This window comes from Apostichopus japonicus, chromosome 5 (assembly GCF_037975245.1).
Source record: "Apostichopus japonicus isolate 1M-3 chromosome 5, ASM3797524v1, whole genome shotgun sequence".
Lineage (NCBI taxonomy): Eukaryota > Metazoa > Echinodermata > Holothuroidea > Aspidochirotida > Stichopodidae > Apostichopus > Apostichopus japonicus.
In genome coordinates, this window is record NC_092565.1 from 5,767,642 (window position 1) to 5,789,429 (window position 21,788).

Consider the following 21,788-nt stretch of genomic DNA (forward strand, 5'->3'; position numbering starts at 1 on the left):
ACGGTTGCTAACACCCTTGGTACCTGCCGCCGCCAAAGGATTCCCTAACAATACACGGATTAGAAGAAGATTACGCAGGCGCACTGTTGAATAGGTGTACTATGACTTATCTTCACATAGTGCCACAACCCACGAGAAATATAATGGTGAGGCAATTCCCATTGTATGGTCTCTACCGTCTGATTTCTATTATAATTTACCGACGGAGGGGCCAAAGGTCAGACTTACTAATGAGCAATGTGAATGGTATTACTGACCAAGTTACAAATACATTTAAATTCAACTTGTCATACATCATTTAGTTCATTTCATATTATCGACGGTCAAAGTAAGTCACAAATCACACGAGTTGGATCTTACTCGTTCCCTTTTTCTGAGCCATAACATCGTACATTATACCGACTATACTATGGCTATCCCAAAGTTGGAAATTGAGAGGAGCGACTGCGTACGAGAACTGTTCCCGAAAGATCACGACGAAATGACTTTATCACATGATCACTTCCCAGAGGAACATTGGATGGAACAAAATGTCCAGTATAAGACGGAACTGGATAGTTTTATTTTCAGCTGTGAAACTGTCGAGGATTTGATACCAGAACTTTCAATCCCATGTTTCGGAGAACCTTTAATTGCATCATCACCTGTTTTTAAACAATATGAATATTCAAGTATAGACGAGAGACCGATCAGTCCTCTCAGCATCGAGATACCGAACCAAACAGTGAAACCACCGAATGTAACAGGGGGACTTGTTTCAGTTAATTACAACTTCAGTGATGGACCATGTCCGGGCTTACTGAGGGTTGCCAACACGAGTGAATATGACAGTACTTTTAGAAGGTAAGATGAGACTTTTCTGTCCCCCTTTTTTGTAAAAAGCTAATCAAATGCAAATTTAATTTGTTATAATGTTAAATATTAAAAAAAAAAAAACGTGGAATTTCCGATAATTCTACCAATACGTTACCGAAGGTATTGCCTGATTGTCAGTTTACTCATACCTGTTCACCCCTAAGGGCATTTCTCCATTTGGTTCTACCAATTCACACTTGACGTGCTACCAGTTATATAACCAGTGTGACTATCTCAATATCGTCACCTTACTCAGAAACGAAACCTGTAAAATTTCAAGTTTTAATATGTTCATGTGTTCCTCTTGTCAAAAGAAACTTAGCTTAAGATGAAAAACTGACTGTAGCTGCATGGGAATATTAATGTCGGATAAATATTAGTATATAATTGTTAATGTCGTTATGTAAAAACCGTATGTAATTACAAGCGTTTTACCACACTGATTATATATATATATATATTAATTCCCAGAATTTTCTGTATGCGTGTGAACTCAAATTGCGCGCACCGTACTTGTTTATCAGTGGGAATATTTGTAAAAGAATGTGCACATTTAGAGACACACAGTATTATGGTAATCTTTATTCCGCTTTTATAAACTCAGTTTTGCCATGGCGTCAGATTGTTTTCTTTTAAGAAAACACAAATTCTTTTTGTTGATGCTTAAAAATCTGTGTAAAAGAATGTGCAGATTATGATATCTTTTCTATGCATTTCCCTTATTTTTCGTTACAATTTTTATCTCCTTTTTTCCAGAAATAATCGACGTAGGACAAGAGCTTCGTGTGTGACTTCAGGAGGTGAGTGACTTTATGTTTATTCATTAGTATTTACTTGTTTGTGTGTGAGGAAGGTTGGTGGGGGGGGGGGGGGTGGTGGGGCGGATGATTACTTCATTTCGATGTTGGTTTGCGAACTATAAAATTATTTTTGTAAGTAAAAATTTCTGATTTCATCTTTCTCTTGTATTAATGTTCTCAATTGTTCATAGATGATCACGTGAGTCCTTACTAAATATCTCCATTCAATTCATATGTGAGATCGAAGGTTTTTCAAATAAAAAAGTTGAGCTAATTATAAGTTCGATCAATCTTAACTTGTTTTCAGCAGTGTTTATGTAAAAAAATTGGTGGAATTGTCGAAGATTTTCTTATCATTGTAAACTTATTTCATATCTGTTAATTTTATTTTCTCATTTCAGGTCGTAGACAGAGGCGAACGGTTTACACTCAGAGTCAACTTGATGTGTTAGAGCATGTGTTTTCCTGCAATAGGTTCCTGAGCTATCAAGAGTCCGTTAGGTTGTCGTCACTTCTGGATATTTGTTCAGACAAGGTATGTCGTCTTCTCTTTGATTTGTCAGCAAATCACCCAAAATAAATCCTAGGCGTGAAGGCCCGATAATTTGATCCACCGTAAGCTCAGACCCAGACTGTAATCACGTGATCAACACAGTAATACGTGAAGTTTATTTTTGTTGGTATACCAAGAGTCCATTCGAGAGGGAATGTTCAACACAAATTTAGGTGCTACTTTATCACCGGTCGAAGATATTTTAATCTTGATATGTCGTAATCTGAGAAAAGACTTCTGGGAATTCTGCTATGAGACGCAGCCGACGGCTCATTTGTGCAGTCTTAAAATTTTTGTCTTTAATCCATTGTTTTATAGATTATAATAATTTTACCAAAACGTATTACAATTGAATTTCGTTCAACGCCATTGTTATTGTCAAATTTGGGTTGCGTTGTTATCATTTCACTTGAGGCCAACAAATTCTTTTGTGTTGTGTCGGAACTGAACCAATGGGTGTGTGTGGTAGACCAGGGTCGAGCTGCTAGAGTAGCAAGTTCCTGGTTAGACTACGTAGTCCCACCACTCTTATTGTTGAGTCTCAGATGTGTAAAGGGGGGGGGGGGGGTCATCACTCAAACTTTAAACGTGGTGTAGATTCCGAAATATACAACTTGACCTGATAGAAGAGCTCTAATTTGAACCGTCTGCGATATATTAAAATTAATTTGGTGTCTAGTGTCACCCTTTAAGTCAAGTAGCAAGATCTAGGTGTCTTCAACTCATTGGTGTGTATTAAAAGGACGGCCAATTTAAAAGTTAAGCTTTGACTAACGAAAGTAGAACATATATGTTTGCTAAAAATTCTGGTGAAAGTTGCATGGAATTCCGGCATATCGTTTATCGAGATCCTGCCGGAGGTGATTGGAATGGCCACAGTTTGTATCGTAAATAAAACTTGAAGCAAACAGAGGTATATATATGCTCCAAATGTTGTCAAGCTAATCTGCGACCATATACAATTTTTTTGACATTTTTTGTTATCCTATTTTCACAGCTCATGACCTGGTTCCAAAACCGAAGAGGGAGAGAGAAGCGGAGCGCTCGACGCGCTGCCCAGATGTTAGACACAGCCGTAGTCAGAGGAAGTCCAACCGTAACAGCTCCTGGTTCATACTTCACTTAGCTACAAACTCCATTGTTTAATGTCATGATAATTGCCAAAGGTCTACAAAGCATCTCTTTCTGTTCAATTGTATATATAAATGTTTGTATATATTGCGATAATTATATTATTTACGTGAATATTAGATGTAATACGATATTCTTCAAAATGACTTTTATACATGGAATTATGGTGCACAAGAAGAAAGGGCGTGTGTAGGGGGAGGGGGGGGGGGGTATTTATGAATACGTCTGCTAATCAATCGTGCATTTTTTATTTTATGTCAAGAATGCAATTATTCTAATTTGCAATGTGCGATTAATCACAAGAACCTGTATACCATTGGGATAACATTTTGATTGAGAGAGGAAGGGGTGGAGATGTGGTTGTTGCTAAAATGGGGGGGGGGGGGGTATTATCGACATGACGTGGAGGATCATGTTCACTTTGCTGCGCATACAACCCTTGCCGACTATACTTTACCTTCAATTGTATGATAAATATAAATAAACATTGAAGTGCTGGAGAATAAACTGGAATAACTTTGATAATCTATATCTGTGTATTATGTATTTTGAACTCTCTTAGGGTAATATAAGATATAAAATGTTGCCTGATGTATTGAATTATGTCTTATATTTGATACAATGATGTCATCACTTATACATCATTTATATCAATACTGATAAAGTAAAACCTACATAGCTAACCGTTAATGGAGGGGTGGGTGGGGGATTGCTAATGGGACTTGTCCGGATGTCTCCCCAATTAAATTTACAACAGAAATCTATTGAACGATTGATCATTGCTTATATCATTGTGATCCTTCTTGCCACCTTTTGGTCAAAGATGATGGTTCACGTTTCGTGAATAAAATGATATGTATCTTCGATAAATGTTTAAATAATAGTCGGAGGTGGGGGACGGGGTGAAGGGGGGGGGTGATGATGGGAGCCGAAATGGACGTTGATTCGAACGGTGTCATTATAAGTGACGTATACACTGTTATTGGTGATAGCACGAACAATAGGGGAGAGGACACAAGAGTCCCCTAGTCGCGGGGCGACTGTCATTACAAGGGGACACAGCCACATTGAGATTCATTTGCCTTTTAAACATATTTCGCGTGACAGTCCCTCGCATCTCAAGCAATACGGCAAATACAGGGATGAGCGTTCCCCAATATTGATTGTTATCTAAGTATAAGTGCTCATTGATATTTTCGGTTGGGGTGGAAATAGGGAATTTCACAAAAGTGATACCTGAAAACATGAAACATTTCCCGACTTCTATATATTAGAATTAGGTCTATTGCAAAAAGAACTGGGCCCACTTTTCGAGAAGTTGAAGCGATTATGACGATATTATAGGGGCATGTATAGTGAACATGACGCACGGTTCCGTCAACAAATAAATTGGCTTGCCTGGTTCTGGAACAATCTCACTGATTTATAGCAATTTCCATTGGCGATTTTATGGTCTACCACGTAGAAATGTTTGTTGAATTCGAGAAATTGCGCAATATATCTTTCCTTTCGATCCTTGCAGGTGCCTGAACCGGAGTCCCACGTGTGAAGAATCAGCACGATTTTCCCATATTTTCGAGAACGATCCATATTATCAACATGGCTGTCAGGGAGTATTTCTGGGGTAAGTGTAGAAGTTGCTTGTCCGAAAGTTGGTTGTTAAATCCGATTTCTGTCGAGGCTAACTTTGTATTAAGTTGGTTCATCAGGTTTCTGTTGCATCTTTTTTGGTTTCCAAACAATGTTTGAAGATAGCCTATCGTACATGCAATGTATTTTCTAAATAACACTAGGCGTAGGTCGTTTTGTGCGCACATGTTAAGTGCGGCGTACATGCATGTGGTTGTTAACTGATTGTCAATCTGTGTTGGTGCTGGTGACAAATGCAGCTGTAGGCTTAAGTTTAGGTATAATATTTCAACCTAATATCTCGCTAGGCTTGTCTTCATTTGATCATAATATCATTGAGCATTATGGAACATGATTAAGCCTCGGCCTAATGTCTTTTTGAATTCTGTGAAGAAATTGAGCTTGATTGAAGAAGCCTTCGACATGTGGGCTAAACTGCAGAATACCCCGCTACTTTAAAATATTTTTATAGATAGGCTACGAGGTACGCAGTGGACAAATATTTATAGATAGCCTACGCGTTACGCAGACCTTCATAGAAAATTTATAAACTTAAATTAAAACCTTTCCTTAAAACGTAAACCCAATAGTTGATGTTTAGTTCTTTATACTTCGAAAAATAATGTTTTTTGCTCAAATCACAGTGATCGTAACTTTACTATATACGTACCGCGTAGCAATCAATTATTTTTTTTAGATCAACCACGTACCACGTAGCCATTTATTAAACATATTATACTTCCATTGTGTACAATTAAAACAGTCACGACATACCGCGTACCACATGCACATGATTTACATTAACCCTGATTTCACTACGTACCGCGTAGCCATCAATAAAAAATTACATTTCAACCACGTACCACGTAGCCATTTATAAAACATGTCATATTCCCTTGTGTGCGATAATAACAGTCACGACGTACCACGTAGCCATCCAAAAAATTAATACGCTCTTAACTTGAAATCTATTCGGGCAACGTAGGCAAATACTTTAAAATTACCCCACCAGAAAATACTCTGTCCAAGTACCACGTAGCCAAATCAAAGTACTGAATCAAAATACTGGAACATTTCCAAAAAATTTCTAAGTACAAAATAACTCTCACGCCCTCTATATAACTTACGACTGCGTACCGCGTATCCTGTTTTCACCAAAAAGGATATCCAAAAAATGGGGGGTATTCTGCAGGTACTCCGACATGTGTTAGTGAAGAACAATTGTCTATCAAGGTTAACATGAAAAACAATTACCTAGCAGCCTCTTCTACATCGCTAATTTGGCACACCGTAGGAAATGACACAAATTTTTACATATCACCACACCACACTAGCAAAACATTGACTGTAGCCTTGTACTATATACATTACCACTGGCCCGTCGTATATTATCAGAGTGGAAGATGAATAAGTCACAATGCACATACTCAATTATGCTTGCTGTAGGAGAGATAAATTGCTGTCTCTGAATTTATGATAAATTTCAATTTTTTGTTTTGCTATGCGACGAATAACTCACTTGAGAAAGTTTCCAAGCAAATTTTCACAAGTGAAAGAAACATGGGCTATGGTCCACCAGTTCATTTCAGTTGGTTGATGCTAAAGTTAAGAAAGTGTCTGAGTTTGACCAGTTGTTACCTCATTTGGTGTACCACACACAATTTGGAAAACCCAAATTAACAACCAGCTGCTAAAAGCTACATTTAGTGTGTTTATCATTTCTGTTCACTTTAAAAGGTATATATGTGACCTTTAAGGCAAGGAAGCAAAGTCTATCCTACATGGCCCATGTGATCTGTGTCTGCTCTTAGCCTGCCAACAGACCTGCAGGCAACATGCTGTGTGATCTGTAGTGCAGCCTGCACAATTTTCTTTAATAGCACACACATGTATGTACACATTTTGTACATGAATTCATGGTGAAGGACAGCAGTTTATATATTGTTTTCTTGCATCCTTAGGAGCTGAGCTGAGTGACAAGAAGAAGGAGATTGTTTGGGATCCAGACCAGGAGGACCAAGAGGATGACCTTGACACCTCTGGTCTCACTCACTTTCTGTTCCTCAAGCAGGTATGTAACTTCTCTTTGAAAGATAGTGATGTTTCTCACTGAAGGTACATGTGTCCAAGAAGAGCTCAATAATACTTAATAATACTGTTTCAATATAATGTATTCTATTGGTAGGCAATGTACAAGTGCTGATGAGGAAGGCGACCTCATATACAACATCTCAAGGATACTGTGATTTCATATGGCTTCTATTGTTACGTGAGAATCTTGCACGGATTAAATTGGTTTCGCATTAAACAGGTTGGCTATTGCCCCTACTTGGGTAATGACTGGCCCAGGCTGCCTGGAAGGTAACAACATGGCTTGGTGGAGTAAAGGGAATCTGTCACCAGGGCTGTGACATCAGTGCAACATTTATTTTGCCCCAACTTTATAAACTAGTACTTAATATTATTAGCGAGTAACTAGACTAAGCTACACAAACAATACTAAGAAAGTAACAGTTATTTGCCCTACATGGAGAAAACAGAGCTGAAAACGGGGTTACGATTATTGACGGAGATTTCTCTACTCCTCATTATAAGGCTTCGTACATTAAACTTGCTGGGTTGATTAAACAGTCCACAGTCTGTATACGCAGAAACAAGGCAAATGTCATTCAGTGAATAAATGCAATGACAGGTCATGAAAGTCCTCCTCGTACACCAAAAATATTTGGGCGCTATTTTAGTCAGACGGGAGGGAAATTTCTAAGAAAGAGAATATTTGCAGAACAGTTAGGAGTTCTCCAATATAAAAAAAACACTCATGGAAGCAGTTGATACAAAGATCAAGATTTTAGAAATGGGGTTAGGTTGCAGTGCCTATCCTTCGGCAAAAGTTAATTTATTTGGAGGAAATTGAAAGAAAAGTCTACATTTCGGTGAGACAACTTTTTAAAAAAGCTATTCTGTACTGATCATGTACTGTATGGGAGTGATGAGAAAGGATGAAACTCCTGGTCATATTTATGTTAATCTATATGACTTTTTTTCCCTCAATGTTCCCAATCTGGAATACATTTCATGTTTGTGGTCCTTTATTTCATATTTCCAAACATGAATGAAACTTCTCTGCACATTCAAAGCCGATCCATGTTCTTCAACGTTTGTTTTCCGTATTCGATACTTCCTTTGATATTAAGAATATATCTGTAAAATGACTGTTGAGCTAGTATTCTAGTGGATGAATTGACTAACTGTACCTTACAGTATGCTAAATAGATGGTCAAAAGCTGAGTAACTTTTATGTTTGTCGTCTCGACAGGCTGTGCTGGGTGTAAAAGCCAAACCAGACGAGAGGAATGTGGTTGAAGTACAGGCAGAGGACTTTGATGGTAACAGTGTCACTCAACCACTCTTTTCCCTGAAGTTGGGTCTGAATGAAAGTGTAAGCAGTTGTTAGCATTATCTTTAGAACAGTTGGTTTATTGTTTAACAAATAAGACAAACCCTACAAGAAGTAAATCATCTTGTATCACATTTTAAAGTGCTATGCAATACGGTTGAATTGCTTCATAAATTCTCAAATAATATTTAGTAGTTTTTGTAGACGGTATGGTAGAAGTTTAAGTACTTTCGATTCTTTGCCGAAGACGAAAGGCATCTATGCGATGTGTGTCTGTAATGTGATTGACACCTCGGCGAGTAAACATGATAACACGTCGTGTGTAGCTTGTATGAACCTAGCACGTAGAATGTCCATGTCCCATTTTGATTTCTTGGTTGGTAAATGTTGTGGGTGGAGGTCAAACTCTTAAGATATAGCATATTTGAAAAATTATGCAAAAATGTCAAAAACCATAATATTTAGGAAAATATTAGTAGCACTCAATGTGTTGTGTTCTGTTGTGACAATGTAATGAAGACTAGACTTTGAACTTAGTCATCCGTTGAACAGTGAAGGTCATTGCAGAATATGTGCCACTATACATATATGTAGTAGTGAAATAGCACCCTCATACATCAAATGTACAGTAGCCAGTCTGTTCCTACAGTACATGCTACCCTTCACGTTCATTCCTCCCTGCTCATCTGTCTTGTCCTCTCAGTGTTGTATGATATATTATGGTAATAGGATTATTGAGTTCAAATGATCATATCAAAAATCTTGTGTGAAATGGTGCATGCATTCACTACTTACTTAAACGGTTGTTTGCAATAACTATAAATTGCATATTAATTGTTAAAGAGGCCATGACACGAAAAATCCAACTCATCGAGAGTAACTTCCTCTGAATCTATGAGAAAATCTATGTTCAAAACTATCCTCAACACCTTGAAAACCTAAAGGACTAATTAGTAATTAACGTTTTAATATTCGCATCCGAAAATAGATATCTGAGAATGCGATTTCACAACAAGACAATGATGACGTCATGTTAGGAACACACGTGCAAAGCTCAGGCATGTATCGGATGCGCGACGATCATACCGTTCCATATACAGTACACGCACATTTACACTGAGAGAACAACCACTGTATTACGCTATATCGTTAGAAATTTCAAGTTTGTTTTACAACTGTTGTAAACTATCCGAGAGAAATGCCGGTCCGTTGTGTTGTTGGGGCTGCATAAATATCATTACCCATGCAATTAGCCTTCATCCATGGCTGAAGGACGAAAAAAAACACGGCGATTATGACCAAGTTAGTGCACAACACCAGCGCCGATTTCACTGGGCCTAGCCAGTATGCAGCTCCGAATGAAGCGAACACTTCACGGAAGCATACTACGATCCCTCCTTTTTGTTATGAAATAAAACAAATGGACTTTAACGGTTCGACATAAAAGAGTCATTCTTTTGTCAAGTAATCCACAAAAAAACTACTCTGAAGACCAGACCGGGGAACAGGAAACCTCCAATGGGGCAAGTGGCGATCCTTAGGAGGTAGCGCGCCGAGCACTAGTAGTACTATAGTATTAGCGTTACTACACTGAAGTCGCAATAGACGAAGAGATTTTACTGTATCATCTAAATTAACACCCCCTTCATTGCTCTATTGTATACTAATAAGCTATGAGGTTAGCTTCAGAAGCGATGGGTTACATCTTCAAGTGAACAAATCTCAGTGCCCCAATTTATTTCTGGAATATGCTGGATCAGTTAATTATAGCAATAATTTCTTATTCCTATTCCAGGAAAACCATTTATTATGTTGTGGAGGGAGGGGGGGTAATGGGGATGGGTCAAAATAGGTAGGTAAAAAGATTTTATTCCAAAGGTTGTTTAATTAAATCTCAAAGCGATTTATTTTAAAGTCACAGAGCCAAAAATTCACACAACATAGTTCAAGTGTTAAATCATTGAACAAAATTTATTCAATATCAGTTCTAGACAGTCATTCTGGTCAATCTGAACTAACATTAACAACAATCATTGTATTATATGACATAAAAGTAAAACTGTACTTTCCATAAACATTATCATTCTTAAATTACACTAATGTAATTTGTGACATCAAAGGAGGTTAAAAGAAAACAACTTACATGAATTTTTTTGCTTTAAGCCTACAAAGCAGTTGCATGTCCATCGCTATCAATCGTTGTTGTGACAAATTAATTAGAATAATCCAGAAGCAAATACAATACAGGGTTATTTAAACCAAGAAACACTGCACGACGCAACTCACATGCAAAAATGTTACCCACGCACGACTACACATACAACACTGATGGGCAATGTGAAACACAGCATCACACGCATTAAAACAATCGAAGACCATTAACAGGGTGTACTGCTGAGTTTTTGAAGAAAGACTACAAAACAAACCAACTGCTGCTGAAGAAACAGTCTAAACATTCAAGAGTTCTGCTGCCTCCATTGGTCTTTATTATGACTTTTCTGTCAAATATCATTGGTGATATGGATATTTTGGCTTCCAGATTAAAGGTACGAATCAAACGAGGTAAATGCCCCTAAAAAGGTCAATGCCCGTTCCCTTATGCACATATTATATGACATCACGGTCACGCCAATACTTGTGTCCAAATGAAAACATGCCTTTTCTTTTATTGTTGATGTTGGGTCTGGAAAATAACCTTTTCATCCTGAATTAAAAGTCTTGAATTTCAAAATATCAACACTGAGGGAACCCTGACGGATTGATAATCCAACACAATCGTAGTTTAGAAAGGCTTCCTATACAATGAGTTTTCTCCTGGCAACTTGAATCCAGTGTAATGACCATTGGCTGGAAAATCACTTCTGATCCTTTGGACTGCACATGATGGTAGCACAACCCTGACGTGTCTTGCTAGGAACCCCAAGTATCATTGAACCTGTTGACCGTAGGCTATGTATCTGTACTGCCTGGGAAAAAATTTATGAAAGTTCAAAATGTATTAATGTTGGCCATGATGTCCACAATAACAAGCAGGCACACAATGTACAGTTATGGTTACATTTGTTGTGATTTTACACCTTCCATGTATCATGAAACATTCTTTTGTTTCAGAAAATTGATTTGCAAAACTCCAGGCCAAAGTACTAGCCAAGTAATAATGAGTATGAAATAACACATATGCCTACCTAGCATGGCTGCATAATGCAACTTACATCCCCGAGCCAAACTTTCAGTATGCAACCAACCCTACTAGTACTACACGCTCTACATATGGGTTGTAAGTTACCGTAACACAACGCACAATACGGTTTAGGGTGTTCCGCGAATTCCAACAACACATGCACAAAATGGACTGGATTTTGTTTTAAAATGCTTCGTTAATAAATTCTTACCACGTTGTATGTTCCTTGCAATGGTTTCGAACGGATTTCTTCTTCGATATGTTGTGGAGCTTCAATTTCGGCTCGTTTAACAGGCTCGAACTGATACGGTTCTAACACCTCCGCTCCACCCTCAGCGTTCGGTTCAATATTGGAATGATCATCGCCTTCACTCTCTGCTTCGAATATGAGAAAGGGCACTCTAATTATAGACCAATTTCACTGCCTAGTGAAGAACCATTATCACTTTGAACTTCGGTTGCCGCATTTGGCTCTGGATCCGCCATTTCACAGGAAATTTTGATTTGATATCGCACTTGTGATCGGTGTTTTGTTTAGTAACTACTAGTGGTATGTGTACTTGTCTACTGTGTACGTGAATGGTACCGTAGCAGCGACAACAAATATGTGTTCAAAACGTGACGTCACATGACGTCATGCGAATCGGAAAATTTTCGAGTAAACAAAGTTTCAAACGCCGAAAAGGGTAAATTCATTCTCAATTTTCGACTTGAAAAATCAAGTTTTAAACTGGCAGATTGGTTGATACATGTTTTAGAGAACATTCTTTGATGGATCCCAAAAATATAGGACTTTGAAATTTTCGTGTCATGGCCACTTTAAGTAGGAAAGCAGCATACATAACCAGTTTTCCAAAATGTATACCAGTAATTTCATGCATCTTTGTATAATTTGTGTAGCAGTATGACTAATTAAGCACATTCTATGTTGTGCAATAACAGATAAATTGAAATTAATCCCTTGACTTGAAGTACTTCCCTCCCCCACCCACTTTCCCTCCCCTCCCCAAATTACTTTGTCTCTCTATCTCTCTCTGTCTCTAACTAAGGAGACTGTGAAGTATAAAGTGGGTTACTCTGACAGCTTTTGTGATTTATTTTAGAGCAAATAAAATAAACATTTTTATAAATGTATGTTATATGTTGGTTTAATCTATGGTTCAGTGTTAATCTATATTGACAATGTTGACATATTGAACTTTCCCTTTTAGACTATTCTGGATATTGGGGCTCAGCCTCCCCTTACCCTGAGGCTGGTATCGGGATCCGGTCCAGTGTACCTCTCTGGGCAGCATGCACTTGGTGAGTATCGCACTGTTGCTCATTAATGCAGCCATCGTCAGTAAAGTTTGGTTAATTGACCGTACTATGGCAATATACTAAGTAATTTCAAATTGTAAGTCTTATTAAGATTTAGGAAAGAACAGTTACAGAAAAACAATGGGATGGGAAGGTTTGGAAGGCCAAGTTTTAAGAATCCAAATTACGTCAACTTTTTCAGTTTAAATTGATAAATTGACTATTGTGCAATACTTTTCAAAGGGCATTAACTTCTGGACCAGCTGGGTTACAGAGCTAACTTTTTCTATATTGAGTACATTGGGACAATCTAGGAGATTGTCAGCCGGGGACCGAGCACATGGTGACTTGGCAATGGAATAACTGTGTGTACAGTGAATGGTAGAACCATGTTTCAGCCATGCAAGGATGGACATCCTTTTTGCAGTGCAGATGTGGTGCGTTATTATCAGTACACTTGACTTGAAGTTTATTAAGGTTCCTGCATGGCAAGAAATATGCATCGTTCTAATTTAGGGTGATACTTTCCTAGTTTTGCAATAACACAGAGGCCGGACAGAATCAAGGTAGAGTCAGTTTGCAACATATTTATGTAAGAAAGTGTGGTCCGAGTACCAGACAGGGAAATGCACAAAAGAAAAACAGACAACATGATAAAAACAGCTTCCCTTCCAGTGGAAGGGGGGCCTGGACCTATTACCTAATGCTCCCATTTTCAAGACTTGCTAACTGTTAATTTGATTTGTTTTGGGAATGCTACTGTATAGAGTAGGCATTTGTCCTAAGGTCCTCTCTGTTAGTCACCCTGTAACGTATAAATGTAATGATGCAAAACTTCCCCCGCTTATCACAATATAGGTACTGATTTTTGATGGGGAGGATTTATGACCGGGTTAAGTTGTTGCCATAGAGACATTCTGGTACTGACTTTAAACAATTCTTCCATTGCAGAAGTGAACGAGGACGACCTTGATTTATTAGACGATGAGGCCGACGAGGCCGATGAGAGTCCAGTCAAGGTCATGCCTAAAGCCCAGGCAAAGAAACGACCATCATCGACAAATGATGGGCCAGCCAAGAAGGTAAAATACAAAATAGTTGTCAGTATTTGTAGATATTATGAAAGGGCACAATTTTATGAAGAAAGGAGAAAGGATGTCATTTGTCAGATTTATATACTTTCTTTTCAATGACAAATTTGTGCAGGATTGATATGTGATGGTTTCAATTTGGTTTGTGTCTAGAATGTGTGCATTCCTTTTCAAGCAAGATTGATGATTAGATTAGGTCACAAATACCGTACATTAATGGTAGTGTAATTGATGATACAGGTTCCATGTTTTCCCTATGGTCCAAGCCTGATGATACAAAGTGTCATCTATTGCTTTCCCTACAGTCCAAACTTGATGTTACAGGTGTCATTTATTGTTTTCCCTACGGGCCAAGCTTCATGATACAAGTTTCATCTGCTATTTTCCCTACAGTCCAAAGTTGATGATACCAGTGTCATCTATTGTTTTCCCTGAGGCCCAAGCTTGATGATACAAGTTTCATCTATTGTTTTCCCTACGGTTCAAAGTTGATGATACCAGTGTCATCTATTGTTTTCCCTATGGTCCAATCTTGATGATACAAAGTGTCATCTATGGTTTCCCTACGGTCCAAGTTTGATGATACAAGTGTCATCTATTGTTTTCCCTGAGGCCCAAGCTTGATGGTACAAGTGTCATCTATTGCTTTCCCTACCGTCCAAGCTTGATGTTACTACAAGTTTCATATATTATTTTCACTACAGTTCAAGCTGGATGATACAAGTGTAACCTATTGTTTACCCTAAGGCCCAAGCTTGATGATGCAAGTGTCATCTGTTGTTTTCCCTACGGTCCAAGCTTGATGATACCAGTGTCATCTATTGGTTTTTCTATCGTTCCAGCGTCATGTCTTTATTTTTTCTCTTCACAGGCCAAGCTTGATGAAACAGGTGATTCCAAGAAGAAAGCCGGTCCGAAAGCAGGTGTTTTAGATGTTGGCGACGATGACTACGACAGTGAAGAAGATGAGGACTTCGATGTAGGTTCAATTTGATACTAGAAATGGAATAGTTTAAAGGCTCAGTAATTATTTACTATGTTATAGTATTGTAAGGCATTCCCTTATCAAGGGAAGGTTTAAGGTTAGACAAGTCAACACAGAGCTATGTAAACAACTGTATGTTGATACAAAAGCAATACCAAGTAAAAGAACACTCTGCAGTTCTGTGGTGTTGTGTATGACATCCATATACACCATCAAAACAAATTGGAGATGTCGGTAATTTGCAGCCAAGTGAATAAAACAGTTGAAGAGTTCAATTCATGCATTGCTGTCCCTCCCCCCTCCCAAAAAAATGACAAAAAAATGATGGCATTATGTCACTCCTATACTTAACCAGTCAGTTTTCTAATTTAGATGGATATTCCGGTGGCTAAAGTTGATGGAGTTAATATTAAATGCTGGTAATTTTCTGCATGGTTTGGCCAAAACTACATCCTCGTAGCACTTTGTATGGCGAAGATACAAAGTTTTCAATTTGGTGGTATGGTGTGAATGCATATATGGCAACAGCAAAGTTAAAGATGTCATCGTGGCATTCCAGCTGAAAAATGTCCTTGTTTCTCTTTTATAATGTTTATACTGCCTTATTCACAGAGGAAAATAAGATATCGACAAGAAATTTGCAGTTTGATAATAAAAAAAAAATTCTCAATGCAGAGAACAACAATGACAGCTATTACAAGTATAAATCAACATGAACATTATACTAGGAAAGTTAAGTTTTGTGATTAACATTTGCTGGATGACATCTCAGCCCACCTACTGTCATCACCTCGATGGAAGAATCGATGGATCTAAGTCAGTTAACATAGGCTACATTCAACCCACCATGTCGTGAGTTTAGGACAAGACATCAAGATCTAACTTGTGTGCAATATGTTCCATATAAGTGTCGCATTGGTCTGCCACTGAAATACTCCTTTAACAGCATTATGCGTGATAGTTGTAGATATTGAAAATATACATTCCATATTCTAATCTAATTGTCAAACCTTTAACATACTTCCTCAAGAAAACATGAGTCAGTTCAGCTATCTTGTTATTGATTATTTTCCCTTTCGAAACGAGCAACGTTATTCCACATGGATACGTCCAAATATATATTTTGTTTCAAGTACTCTCATAACCTTCACAAGGCATGATGGGAACACTTTAAGAGATCTAATTGAATTTACCAAACAAACAAAACTCTTTTGTTTCCTTATTAGGGAATTTAATTATTGTTCAGTCCAAACAGTAAAGAGTTTATGTCCCACAATTGTCACAGTAAATATCCTTATCTGCATGGGCGGTGAATGTTACGGGACATTTCCTCGTTCCCGATGCAATTTTGTGTAGTGGACTAGATTTGTTGCCGAGGTGTCTCTTCTCCTTCCTTGACTCGTCGATGGCGACAATGTCTGTATCGTCGCAATGCAGTACTGACTGTAGCTGTCACATCACAAATGTATTTATGTATGTATGTATATTAGATCATCCTGCAAGCATGAACTTGCGAAGAAGCCTCATTGGCTTATCAAAGCCACAAGCTGACCGAAGTCAGTCTCTCACATTCATATTTAACGTCCATGATTATGAATTGTTAATGGTCAACAACTCTGTAACTGGACGACATACATTAATCTGGGAGTGACTCGAACAAATTGCAACTGAATACTTTAAAGTCCTCTCTGTCTTCTCTCTGGCAGGCCAGCATGGGTGACGACGACAGTGACGAGGAAGACGATAGGTAAGATTTGTTGCTTCCATAGAACGCTACTTCGCTCACGTCGATGTATTCAATCCGTTTTATGTGTCTGTCATCTTCGTCTTTGGAAGAGCAGCAGCTGTTTCTGTAGATCCATCTGTGGTTTGACCATTTTGCCAATCCCTGGTGGTGTTGCACAAAATAACGCAGCCTTGAACAAGCAGAGACATCCTCCTGGACTTAATTTTTTTTGTCAAATGAAAATTATTACTGAGCAACCAAATATTACTTTGAGAACAAACATGTGCGACACCAACATTCGTCGGTAATACTCAGATGCAAAGGGGAATAAAGATTGTTCAAACCTCCTTCCATTTTTGTCATAATTTAAAACAAAAGTCTTAATAATTGTTTTTTTCTAGTACCGATGTGGTATCCATCATAAAACTGATGATCAAAGAGCTGCATTCAAATTTGATTTTTGCCTGGCTGCCTCCAGCACAGCATTGCTTAGCATAGGGTGCATGCACCCCAATAGGTGAGAGGCAGGATACTAGTGCTTGCGAAGCTACAGGCATAAGCAACAAGTTGTACATCCAATGCTGGTTAAGGGAGTGTTTTTTTTAATTTTTCAAATCAAAAGGTTGTGAAGTACTGCTCTAGTCGTTAGAACAGACTGTGTAGAGATGCAGGTCACTGTGCATAGAAATATACTGGCTTACCTTTGGTGCAGTCAAGTCGGGGCAATATTCCAATGATAGTACCACTGCATTTACTCTCCTCTAATATGCTTCAGAGCACTCATACTGACAGTATGAACAGTTCCAAACCTTTCTCAGATTCCAATGCTAATACCACTCTATACTGTTCTCTCATATCATGATTCCTGCGACAAAGTCTTTGAGCTGAGAAAACAACATGTTCAGTGCAGTTGGTAACCCCACACAGATCCCCAGGATTAGCACCAGGGCATAAACTTGTAGTAGGAGTGCAAACAGTACCAGTAGGAGGAGTATACATAGAATTATTCCTTGATATGAGTATCAATACCAGGCTTTAAAAACACACAAGTATGAGTACTTAAATCTTGTACTGAGTGTGTGCTAGATTTCAGGATACCCCGAGTACGAGTGCAGAACCATGAGGGAGAGTAGAAGTGCAGGCAACTATGCTAGAATAATTGAGTTCAGAATCACTTAAGGTCTGGTTTTGCATGAACTCTGCTCTGTGAACATTCAAAAGTGGCAATCATCAAACAGAACATTCCCGAGCATATTATATGCATGTGTTCATTCCACACCAACTGCTCTTTACATGCTTATAAACATGTGAATGTTCAGAAAAGGCAAAGGATTTATTTGCTCTCACTCTCAGCCCTTCCTCCCTTTACCCCACCTGGAGGCTGTTTTCAACACTCAGGCATCTTAGATATATTTCATTTGTAAATTTCAGAAGTAGTAGAAATAATAGTTAAGTTACATACAGTACATACCCCAATGCTTTAACCAGTAAAAGTTTTGATGAACTGCAAAACTGTTTGTATTTATTGATGTTAAGTCTGTAGTCTAACAGGTAATAACCCCTCACCCCTCCTCATCTCAAGGCAAATAATAAAGAAAAAAAACAAGAAAAAAAAACACCAGCAACAACAACAACGTGGCAAAAAATAGGACTTGTTCCTTTTCTGTAGGCTATTTTAAGTGTGATCACTTATGAGATGTTACCCAAACAGCCAATTTGATATTGCTGTGACGGGATAGGATTGCCTGTGCCTCTGAATTGAGTTTGAGATGGATTTCCTCCCTGGTGGTCTGTGGTGCTCACGCAGGTGAATTTTAAGTTGTATCCGAAGCTTGTCAATTTCCTCTTGAAGCAGGTGGAAGGGCCGTCCTTCCTGTTTGCGACGGTTCCGTCAGAAAGTTTTCTCCTCTGGATGGGAGTTTTGGTTTGTCCCTTTGAGGTTCAGGTGAAATTAAAAAAAACAAGGGGGGGGGGATTTAATAACATTAATGTTAAGTTCATGTTGAAACTTGTTGATTTTGAGGTGTGACCGCGTATTCCTGAACGTGTTCCCACGTTCATGAGTTCTTTGAAAACGTCTGTGTGAGATTGGAAGGTTTGGAGGGAATGTTTGCATCAGTGGTACTGATTTACTTCCTTTACCCAGAGCTAGAAATTGTTCTTGACTCATACCTGATTTTGACTTATTTTTGGACTGAAATTTGCATATTTATTGATATTATAATACAGACACCCAACAAAGGTCAACAAGATAGGGATGTACTTTCACAATGTTGTTTTATACAAAACCATTTCAAAACTCATCTTGAGTGCAGAAGGAAATGTGTGTCTGTTAAATGAGATTAATTTGTTGATATTATAAATTAATGTTCGCAAAATACCACTGCTATTTCAAAATCTTCAGTAATAATATAGATCACAGAAAAGGCCTTTCAGTACAAAGAATTGCCACTACATGTGTAGCATAAAGATTACAGACTTACAGTAATAACAAATTGTGACTGTTTGATGCTGTTATTGTGTGTGCCAGGTTATTCAAGATTGCTTTAATTAGCTGGGACATATGATTGTGTAAAAAACTAGGAACAAGAGGATTGTTTTTCAGCCTTTTGGTTCCCGTTTGAGTAAAAATGTTGTTAAGTTCCGTTGATTAGTTGCCAAAATGATAGAGGTTTTATACTTTGCTATATATTGTTTTGATCTACATATCTTGTCGAAAGAACTTGCTTTAATTGATGCGACGAAACATACTTTGCAAACTTGCTTCACCGATTCCAGTTAATGAGAACGTATCGAACGAAACATATAATTTTGACAATGATTTGCTGTTTGTACTGTCATTTACTCGTGTTCTATGTGGAATTCAAGGGATCAACCTGGCTGAACTTGATAACCTCGCAAAATTGATTTCGCCAGCTATTTCTTGACTGGGCAGAACCACCGCACAGGCAACATGTTCCGTTTGCTTTGGTCAACCGAGCTAACGAGACGTAAGCAACCACACACTGATTGACTATTCAAGTTTATCTCTGTTGTCGGTCAGGTCGAGTCGAGTTACATTCAGTCGGTCAGCGGCTGGCTTGGCAGCTGGCTTATCGTGTCCTCAGTCAAATGGACCACAGTGCATTGTCATTGAAGAGTTATCGGCGTTAAGTTTCAGGATATTTCCGATGTGGGGTAATGTTGTGTGTCTTCCTGCATGTGTATGTATTTGTGTGTGGGGCAGTGGCTTTTAAACCATTCAAAATGTACACAGTGAGTTAACTTGGTAGTTAAGTATGTCTACCTACCTTAAGTGTGTGCAAGTCAAAGGTCATTTAGGGTCAAGGTAGGTCAAATTCGGAAAATCTTTGAAAACAGTGTGATTCCCCCAAAAAAATCTTAGATGAACTTCATAAGTAGGATATACTGTAGTTCTTTCCTTTCCTTTGCAAGAACCGTATTTTGTTTGGTGCAAGTCAAAGGTCATTTAAAGTCAAAGGACATTCGTGTGAAAACTTTGAAAGCTCTGAAAACTCTAAATGTAAAGCTGGGATGAATCTCATACTGGATATGTAAATTCAAATAAGTGCAAGCAGCTGCAACATTCAGAACTTCATATGCCGTCTTGTTCGTAGTTTTTTAAGAAAGTGTCCTCTCTGACAAGATCTGGGTAAGGGCATCGCTAATGCTGTTCACTGTCTGTTTCTTTCTTTTCTTCTTCTTCGACGATCCTGATCTTTCCATACTCTCAGCTTCAATCGTAGTAGTCAGAAAGAATCGAGAGATATTTTGTGACCCATCTGCTAATTGTGATATGCATCTGGCTGTGAGGCATTGAACGTATCGCTTGCATATTTCAACGAAATTTATTCCATCCACCTGTCAGTTGTGATTGCGAGACTCTTATCACTAGGTCTTTTTGGTTTGTTTTAGAAATGGTTTCCCTAGGCATCATAGAAGAACATTTTTACCAGGTACCTGGTGCCAAAGAGTTTGCTCCAAAATGTCAAACCACTCACTACTTCATCTTTCTGCTCAAATATTAGAGCTACTTTCTGTCAGGGAAGAAGTTGAGAGCTTCAACCAAACCCTTGATTTTTATTTCCCCGCTTGTTTCTGTTTTGTTTTTTTAGTTACCATAGTTATTTACTTATTTTGTGTCTCGTGCCAAATGTGTTCTGCTTTCCTCCCAGGTGATATTTTTAGTTGATCTCTTTTGCCTTGTGTCCTCTGTTGATACTCGGCGATCTAATGTCGTTGGACAAGAGCTTCTGACCGGTGGACTCGTGCCCTTGTAACTCATACCCTTGCACCTGCTGATTCTAGATATGTTACTTGGAATCCCGGACAATTCTGTCTGATGTAACAACTCTCCAGCGAGCATCATACAGAGAGGTGGAATATATTCATTTTAGTACCTGGGAAGGAATTTAAAATGTTTAATAATATTAAACAGGGGATCGGCTGGTACCAAACGGGGGAGGAAAGAGTAAAAGGAAAGAAAACAAAAATGATAAGACTAACAAAAAAAATATCAGGATGTGAAGTAGTATTTAAACTAAATTCAGCTTATGAGACTTATTCAGCTTAAGAGATGATCGCAAGTTTAATAAAAGTTAAGTCGAGTGTATCCGAGAACTTTGGTAGGAAGCATCCATACGTGGTACTGATACGTTCTACGACGTAATTTTTTTAATCTTTTTTATGCTGCTGGATTATCGACGAATAGACTGTTGTGTGTCATGTCACAGCTATATTTACTCTGCAATTCAGAGATCAATATGTGGCATAGGGCTGGCTGCGAGACTTTTCATCTAGGTTTGCCGAGATTAGTGGCTGAACACAAGATGCTTCTTTAATTGGAATTTACTGTACTTTGTAAAGTAGGATGTGTGTTGCTGCTGCTGGTAAGCTGATCTTGGGTAATGTAGCATCTCCTGCAGGAAAGGAGAAGAAGAAGAAGCGAAAGCTCAGTCACCTTCTCCATCATCCAGGGGTGACGATGATGATGATGTTATCGTTAATGTATTTGGCCCTCCGGGATGGACGTGCGGGAGAATGCAATCCTTAACATCCTGAAGATTGTGAAACTGTAGATTTATTTCCTATTTAATTCCCTTTTTACAGAGAGCAGTGGGGGGGGATAAAAAAAAATACAA

The 21,788-nt window shown here is 38.3% G+C and overlaps 2 protein-coding genes across 2 annotated transcripts in view; both read left to right on the forward strand.

The window, feature by feature from the left end:
• The first annotated feature begins 211 nt into the window (after nt 1-211).
• On the forward strand, nt 212-3,520 carry LOC139967245 (uncharacterized). The gene is made up of 4 exons (XM_071970849.1): nt 212-843; nt 1,612-1,655; nt 2,057-2,190; nt 3,206-3,520. Exons 1-4 carry the CDS (start codon nt 410-412, stop codon nt 3,332-3,334), a joined length of 741 nt encoding a protein of 246 aa, XP_071826950.1. The 5' UTR covers nt 212-409; the 3' UTR covers nt 3,335-3,520.
• Nucleotides 3,521-4,804: 1,284 nt separating this feature from the next.
• LOC139967439 (nucleoplasmin-like protein ANO39) overlaps nt 4,805-21,788 on the forward strand; it is a 55,984-nt gene continuing 39,000 nt past the window's right edge. Inside the window, exons 1-7 of the mRNA XM_071971227.1 lie at nt 4,805-4,963; nt 6,930-7,039; nt 8,285-8,407; nt 12,758-12,848; nt 13,797-13,927; nt 14,808-14,915; nt 16,628-16,668. Coding sequence (XP_071827328.1) covers nt 4,939-4,963; nt 6,930-7,039; nt 8,285-8,407; nt 12,758-12,848; nt 13,797-13,927; nt 14,808-14,915; nt 16,628-16,668 — 629 coding nt within the window. The 5' untranslated portion in view covers nt 4,805-4,938. The remainder of the gene's footprint in view (nt 4,964-6,929; nt 7,040-8,284; nt 8,408-12,757; nt 12,849-13,796; nt 13,928-14,807; nt 14,916-16,627; nt 16,669-21,788) is intronic.